This window comes from Sinocyclocheilus rhinocerous, unplaced genomic scaffold (genome assembly GCF_001515625.1).
Source record: "Sinocyclocheilus rhinocerous isolate Xijiao unplaced genomic scaffold, SAMN03320098_v1.1 scaffold588, whole genome shotgun sequence".
Classification (NCBI taxonomy): Eukaryota; Metazoa; Chordata; class Actinopteri; order Cypriniformes; family Cyprinidae; genus Sinocyclocheilus; species Sinocyclocheilus rhinocerous.
In genome coordinates this window covers 676,366-685,084 of record NW_015635063.1, presented here as the reverse complement: position 1 = coordinate 685,084, position 8,719 = coordinate 676,366, and the positions used below count along the sequence as shown (strand labels likewise).

The window sequence follows — 8,719 nt, the reverse complement described above, 5'->3', positions numbered from 1 at the left end:
TTCTATTTTAGGTTTAGTCGCGTGATCAAAAGACTTTTATTGTGGACATTCCTCTGGAACGTCATTTACGGAGTGTTTGAAAGACTTTTATTATGTAAATATCAGCCGGGACTGTGAAGAAAAGCTTTGGCAAGTCAACTTACAAATGTTATTGGTAAATGTGAGAGGCGCTGCGTGATTTTTCTTCCTACAATAAAACTGTGATGTGACCGAAGTAACTGTAACTGCCCAGAACTGACGTTCGCCGTCAAAATTAAGGGCGCAAAATCAATTTACTGGAGAACCTCCATCCACATGCATAACAAACAATGGTGAGTTTTTGTCATATCTGGCTTTGAGCTTCTCATCACTCTCAGAAAATGTTGGTGTGCATGATATTAGAAAATAATAGCTTTGTAGCTCGTGCGAATAATAGTAATCGTGCATTAGTAATGTTAAATCATGTCAAAATTCTCTACTATAGTCACCAAATGCGTTAATGCAACATTAAACATAATTAATATGAAACGGGGTGGATTTAATATTGAAGTCCAGTTTATTTTGGACGCTTCTAGTGCACCATTACTCTTCGTTGAAGATTTTTTTTTCTTAACCCTGTTAACCTACATGCAAACACTGTCAAGGACTAGGAAGGACACCTGCTGTCAGTTGCTCTGATAATTACATGATTAATATTTAACATATCATCTAATTTGGGCATGCATGTGTATGCATATCTATATTGTGAACCAATATGCATTATTTATTTTATTTACAACTGCAGTTTAAGCAGAGACCTAATCTTGAGCTATATGCATTCAATAATCTTTAATATATTTCTTATGAATATAAAGTGTAATCAGGCAAGCATGAATTTATTTTGATGCCGCTAATATTAATTATATAACAACACAAAATGGACAGTGTTTCCCAATGATATCAGAGCTGATGCACCCAGACAGATATGACATCCTATCAAGTGATATAACTGAAGATGATGATGATGTCTAGAGTAGAGAGGAGATCAGACTCATGCAGTCGGTCAAGCGGTGCCAGACACTGATTCCGGCTGCTCTGTTCATGGACACAGCGTCTGCTACAGGACCAGAATATGGATGCTGATTTTCAGACGAGATGCATTTGAAATCAGGCTATTCTTAGAAAATAGAAATGTGAGCTTTGGATCTGGATCATAATGCCATTTAAGCCCTGAAAATTTGATATGTGCTTGAAAGCGTCTCCGCTGATGCTTTGCTTCATAGGACTCTAATGGTGCAGCATGAGATGAGATGAAGTCTGTCTTTTACGCAGTGAAATCCGAGCAGAGCCAGGTAAGCGAACAACATTTTGCTTTTCAGGCATATTTTCTTGCAATGAGAAATGCAGCGTGGCACACTGGAAACAGCCAGAAAACCACTGCTGGAATGTTTTTGCAGATGGACTGATTGTTATTCACTGTCTTCAGAATCAGATAAATGAACTCCAGTGAAGCATCAGCTCAGCCTCATGTCGTTTCTGGTGAGAGTCAAATCTTTTCATCCCCAGCTTGTTTGTGCAAAGCTCAATGCATTCTGTATTTCATGCTTTCTGTGTTTATTTCTGCAGTTCTTCATTCTGGGTATCAGAAATGTGTTTGCATGAAGGTTTTGATTCTGGGTTTAGTGTTCAGTATAGTAGTAGAGCTTTAGGTATGTGTTTATGGGCTGAAGATGTTCGCTGAACAATATCCATGGCCTGATTATTCTCTAATCCCTAGATATCAGCACATTTAATAATAAACGTCCTCATTAATATCCACCAATCCTCCACCTCACCTCTTAATCCAGGAGGCTCATGTCAATGTCTCACTCATAAAGACATGTTCTGGATTCAATAAAGGTTCCTTAAGCATGAAACAAATGAAAGTTGTGTTTGCAGTTTCCTGTGTCACTCATTAATACATAAATAAATGTTGTCAAAATGATTAACAGCCATTAAAAAGCATGTTAATTTTGCATTGTTTATAAGTAATTTCATAAAAGAACATTTAGATATCAAATCTGGGTAAAATTCTTGGAAATTAGTGTTTTTCCACAATTATTTGTTATAATCAAATATACATCAGTTAAATACTAATGTCTGTAAGTGACAATTCAACCACTATTAATATCATAATGTGTCTGTTAAATGAATATTTCACCCAAAAATGAAAATTTGCTGGGAATTTACTCACCCTCAGAGCATCCAAGATGTAGATGAGATGTTTCTTCATGGGAACAGATTTGGAGAAATGTAGCATTCCATCACTTGCTCACTATTGGATCCTCTGGAGTGAATGGGTGCCGTCAGAATGAGAGTCCAAACAGCTGATAAAAACATCACAATAACCCACACCAGTCCGGTCCATCAGTCAAAGGGATAGTAGGATTACTTGTGGATTATTGTGATGTTTTTACTCTCATTCTGACGGCACCCATTCACTCTAGAGGATCCATTGGTGAGCAAGTGATGCGATGCTACATTTCTCCAAATCTGTTCCCATGAAGAAACAAACTCATCTATATCTTGAATAGCCTGAGTGTGAGTAAATTCTCAGCAAAGTTTCGTTTTTGGGTGAACTATTCCTTTCACGTTATAAAGAAATGTTCCGGGTTCAGTTTGTAAAAACAAACAAAAATTGTTTCATGTTTTGCATCGAAAACGGAAAATTCCTTTAACCATGACTTAATCACACATGGCAAGGCTGACTCTGCACCGCAGCATTTCCATAATCATCTCCTCCTTTTGCCGTGTCTTTGCCCATCAGCCCACCCTTGCTCAATTCATGCATATTTATACTGTGGATATAGTCGTATTCATCTCCATATTCATTTGTGGGGTGGGGGGCGTGTCTCATGTCTCCTCCCCTCTTCCCCTCAGGACTGCACCTGTATCTCCTCCCACTCACAAGTCCAGCCCATCAGCATAGAGGAGCAGTATGAAGACATCAGCCATCAGTGCTCGGTCAGTAGAGTCTAACAATAGATCGCGGCTTCAGTGTGTTTGAAGGCAACAGGCATTGACTTTTGTCTTCTTCAGACGAGCCATTCAAGAGAGATTCACACTGACACTGATTCAATTACTGCACTACTGGGGTCCGTTAGCGGGATTGAGGAAAAATTCAGAATTTAGGAGCTGGTTCATGTTGGAGGGAGAATTTGAATTTGTCACAAAACACAGTGCGTTGAAATAACGTTTGAATAGGAACAATGGGAAATATGCAAAATCCAAATGACATATCATACACTACCGTTCAAAGGTTTTGAGTTGATAGTGTTTTTATTTATTTATTTTTTTCTAAATTTGAAAGAAGCCTTTTATGCTCACCAAAGCTGCATTTATTTGATCCAAAATACAGTAAAAACTGTAATATTGTGAAATATTATTATAATTAATGTGATATATTTTAAAATGTAATTTATTCCTGTGACGCGCAGCTGAATTTTCAGCATCATTACTCCAGTTTTCAGTGTCACATTATCCTTCAGAAATCATTCTAATATGCTGATTTGCTGCTCGAGAAACATTTCTGATTATTAACAGTGTTAAATACAGTTGTTCTGCATAATATTATTGTTGAAGGATCAACAATTATACATAAAAGGATTTTTTGATAAATAGATAGTTCAGAAGGATAGCATTTATTTGAAATATATTTTTGTAACCATATAAATGTCTTTACTGCCACTTGATCAATTTAATGCATCCTTGCTGAATAAAGATATTTATTTCTTAAAATACTTTTTTATTTCTTTCCAAGAATATAACCGTTGATGATTATACTGTATGGCAACAAAAAAAAAAAAATTTATCAATTAATACTGATTGATAAATAAATACTGAAAATACTTTTTTTTTTGCAAAATGTACAAAATGTTTATTGCATTGTATTTAGGTAGTTCTATAAAAAAAAATTTTTTCATCAAAATCTGGAGTAAGTTCTGGGAAGTTACAGTGAATGTTTTCCCACTATCATTTGCAATAATCAAATATATCAATTCAGTTATTTTGGAAATGCTCCGTATTCCGTTAAATTCCATTTTCTGCTTCTATGAATTCAAATAAAAACTGTGTCCTGTTTGATGACTCAATTCAGAAATTGAAACCCACTCTGAATGACACTTATTTGAGTATTATGCCATTTGTTGTTCGTGTTTGTCTGCTGTATGAGACCGTATCAGTAGATCACTTTGGTAGTTGCTGCATCATAGTTTGTCGCATTGTCGTCGGCCGCTGTTGCCCACGTCGCCTCAAATCACACACAGACTCTGATTTAAAATGAATGACTTCCGTTTGCTTTGTCGCTGCAAATAGCTGTCAGTGTGAAAAGCCCTGTAGGATATGAGAGAGCACAGTCACGCCAGTGAAACATCATCGCATAATCACAAACTCCAGTGAGCTTCAGGTTGTTGTTGTGCTCAAGTTTGATCTGAGTGGATCCATTGTATTGGGCATCACAAAGCAGTGTTTCTGTTCCATCGTTCTGGATGAAAGCTCACTTGTGCTGTTGTCCTGTGTTTTGGGCTGAAGGATACATCTGTGGGTTGTCTTTAGATTTTCTCATCCTGTGGCAGAAATATTTGGTGTTTGACTGCAGTGATCTGGGCCACTTTCCCATTCATGGTCTAAAGAGGCTTTTCCAAAAATGCTTCAATAAAAAGTTATAGGCTTAAGAACTTAAAGTCTAAAATGCTGACATGTTTATAGAAGCTACCTGAATAATTACGAATCTTGTTTAATGGCACAGTGATTTGAATATTACTCTATCACCCCCTAGAGTTCTCAGCTATGTAATGCATGTCAAGTTGCATGTCAACTGATTTGCTGCTCGAGAAACATTTCTGATTATTAACAGTGTTAAATACAGTTGTTCTGCATAATATTATTGTTGAAGGATCAACAATTATACATAAAAGGATTTTTTGATAAATAGATAGTTCAGAAGGATAGCATTTATTTGAAATATATTTTTGTAACAATATAAATGTCTTTACTGCCACTTAATCAATTTAATGCATCCTTGCTGAATAAAGATATTTATTTCTTAAAATACTTTTTTATTTCTTTCCAAGAATATAACCGTTGATGATTATACTGTATGGCAACAAAAATAAATAAATTTATCAATTAATACTGATTGATAAATAAATACTGAAAATACTTTTTTTTTTGCAAAATGTACAAAATGTTTATTGCATTGTATTTAGGTAGGTCTATAAAAATATTTTTTTTCATCAAAATCTGGAGTAAGTTCTGGGAAGTTACAGTGAATGTTTTCCCACTATCATTTGCAATAATCAAATATATCAATTCAGTTATTTTGGAAATGCTCCGTATTCCGTTAAATTCCATTTTCTGCTTCTATGAATTCAAATAAAAACTGTGTCCTGTTTGATGACTCAATTCAGAAATTGAAACCCACTCTGAATGACACTTATTTGAGTATTATGCCATTTGTTGTTCGTGTTTGTCTGCTGTATGAGACCGTATCAGTAGATCACTTTGGTAGTTGCTGCATCATAGTTTGTCGCATTGTCGTCGGCCGCTGTTGCCCACGTCGCCTCAAATCACACACAGACTCTGATTTAAAATGAATGACTTCCGTTTGCTTTGTCGCTGCAAATAGCTGTCAGTGTGAAAAGCCCTGTAGGATATGAGAGAGCACAGTCACGCCAGTGAAACATCATCGCATAATCACAAACTCCAGTGAGCTTCAGGTTGTTGTTGTGCTCAAGTTTGATCTGAGTGGATCCATTGTATTGGGCATCACAAAGCAGTGTTTCTGTTCCATCGTTCTGGATGAAAGCTCACTTGTGCTGTTGTCCTGTGTTTTGGGCTGAAGGATACATCTGTGGGTTGTCTTTAGATTTTCTCATCCTGTGGCAGAAATATTTGGTGTTTGACTGCAGTGATCTGGGCCACTTTCCCATTCATGGTCTAAAGAGGCTTTTCCAAAAATGCTTCAATAAAAAGTTATAGGCTTAAGAACTTAAAGTCTAAAATGCTGACATGTTTATAGAAGCTACCTGAATAATTACGAATCTTGTTTAATGGCACAGTGATTTGAATATTACTCTATCACCCCCTAGAGTTCTCAGCTATGTAATGCATGTCAAGTTGCATGTCAACGATGAATTGCAATATTACAAAATTATTTAAAGCAAAAAACCTGGAGGTTCAAGACTTGTACTTATGAAGGATTGAATGAGCTCCAATAAAGCATTGTGGACTGTGTAATTAATTACTATGTTTAATATAATAATTATTATTTTTTTCTTATTTGAAAACACTGCTACTGTGGTTCAATGGCACTAGCAGCACCAAGGCTGTGTTTGATTCGCAGGGAATGCATGAACATGAAATGTATATGCCATTTCTGAAATGCTTTTTATGTTATTCCCTCATTTCAATTGATACCGTGAAATATTCTACACCCACTAACCTCCATCTTAACTACAAATATTCTGATCTGCAAAAGATCCGTGTTTCTCAGTAGTGTTATTTTAGTATTATAATATACTATACTATGGGGTGTTTTGGAGGAGCGAGTCAGGAAACGTTTTCCTCCACCAGCATCACGTAGAGACCTGGCCACTGTTCTGCAAGAAGAATGGCTCAAAATCCCTCTGGCCACTGTGCAGGACTTGTATCTGTCATTCCCAAGACGAATTGATGCTGTATTGGCCGCAAAAGGAAGCCCTACACCCTACTAATAAATTATTGTGGTCTAAAACCAGGTGTTTCAGTTTCATTGTCCAACCCCTGTAGTTTTTACCAATATTTTGAATGAGCTTTTATTTTTATATTTTAAATTTAAATTTCTTTTAAATAATTTAATTTTTATTAATCAATGGTGTGTATTTATTTATTTAGTTTAGTTTGATTTATTTCGTTTTTATCTATTTCCAATCAGTAATTTTTGTTAATTGCCAAGGCAACATTTCTCATTTTCATTGTCATTTATGGTTACACTTTAGTTCAGGGAATACTATTCACTATTAACTGGTTGCTTATTAGCATGCATATTACTAGCAAATTGGCTGTTTATTAGTGTGTATAAAGCACATATTAATGCCTTATTCTGCATATATGACCATATTCTACATCCCTTATCCCTAAACATAATTACTACAACAATCAGAGTTTATTAAGGGCAAAACTCTGTAAAGTCCTACCATATTTATATTTTATTTATATTTATTTCAGTTTTATTTCATTTAACACATTTTTTTTTTAAAGTTTTTAAGTTTTAGTTAACAATAATAACACTACTTAATAAAACTGATCTGAGGCCAGAAAACAGAGGCGACTTCATCCATGACCTTTCCATCTCCAGTCTCTGGAAGCAACAGTTCCTCTAGCATCACATTAGTGTTAGGCACAGGACAGGAAGTGTCTTATTATGTTCTGTTTATATTTGATTCTTCCCTAGAATAACCCAGTAAACACGACCAGCATTGTGTGGAGTGTTTTATCAGGTAGAGTCGTGTGTGTGTGTGTGTGCTATATGTTTGTTCATGTGTGTTTGTGTGCTGTGTTATGTGTGTGACAGAGCAGTGATGTCTCTCCGTGTTCTGTGTTGACGGATGAAGATGACATCACAGATCTTTCCACTGACCCCGCCCACTATCAGCTGCTCTCACAACTGGGTAATGACCGTGACCTACTTTATACAGTATATGGTATGTGTTAGCTACTCCCTGAAGTCTCATGTCTATATCATGTGTTTATATCGCTGTGTTTTGTCCTCTGTCTGTGGACAGGCCGGGGCTTTAATAACCTCAGTCAGGTGAGCATGGCTCGACACACACCGTCTGGCCGGCTGGTGGCGGTGAAAAACACTAACCTGGATGAGTGTACAGAAGATGAGCTGCTGCAGCTGATGGTGTGTACATGCTTATGAGAACATCACGCTGATTTCTACTATTTTAAAATGAAGCTTTATTGGATTGTAGTTTTTTAATAAAGCTTGGCATATAAAATTATAGTCATTTTTTTTTTTAAATCAAATTGTCTATTGAAACTTTGAGTAAATATAAATAACTTTTTTGGGGGGGTAATTGTTCATATTTTATACATCAGGCTTTTATGGAATTGCATTTACAATCTTTGCAGCATTTCTGTTGATTTATGTATTTATTTATTTAATTGTGAAATGCTCATTTATTATAATTGTGTGCGTGCAACATCATTATTATAAAATAATAAATAAAGTAAATATAAATATGTAATTTATATATTGTATACTGTATATATGACACATTTATAAATTATATAATACATTTTATGTGTGTGTGTGTGTATATATGTGACCCTGGACCACAAAACCATTGTCATAAGGGTCTATTTTTTTAAAATTGAGATTTATGCATCATATGAAAGCTGAATAAATAAGCTTTCAATTTGCTACTTATGACTGGTTTTGTGCTCCAGGGTAACATATATATATATATATTTAAAATGGGCTAAAATAAAAGGAATGAATGAATATATATATATATATATTAGTGCTGTCAAACGATTAATCGCATCCAAAATAAAAGTTTTTGTTTACATAATATATGAGTGTTGTACTTTGTATATTTATTATGTATATATAAAGACAAACACATGCATGTTTATTTAAGAAAAATGTGTTATGTTTATATATTATATATATTTATATTAAATAAAAAATATAATAATATAAATGCATATACATGTAAATATTTTCAAAATATAT

General features: G+C 34.9%; 1 protein-coding gene across 2 annotated transcripts in view; it reads left to right on the top strand.

The window, feature by feature from the left end:
• The first annotated feature begins 69 nt into the window (after window positions 1-69).
• The window catches only part of LOC107746593 (STE20-related kinase adapter protein beta-like), a 15,864-nt gene continuing 7,214 nt past the window's right edge, over window positions 70-8,719 (top strand). For both annotated transcript variants that reach the window (XM_016560866.1, XM_016560864.1), the window contains exons 1-6: window positions 70-311; window positions 1,242-1,310; window positions 1,445-1,497; window positions 2,878-2,961; window positions 7,550-7,646; window positions 7,761-7,882. In XM_016560866.1, coding sequence (XP_016416352.1) covers window positions 1,486-1,497; window positions 2,878-2,961; window positions 7,550-7,646; window positions 7,761-7,882 — 315 coding nt within the window. In that variant the 5' untranslated portion in view covers window positions 70-311; window positions 1,242-1,310; window positions 1,445-1,485. The remainder of the gene's footprint in view (window positions 312-1,241; window positions 1,311-1,444; window positions 1,498-2,877; window positions 2,962-7,549; window positions 7,647-7,760; window positions 7,883-8,719) is intronic.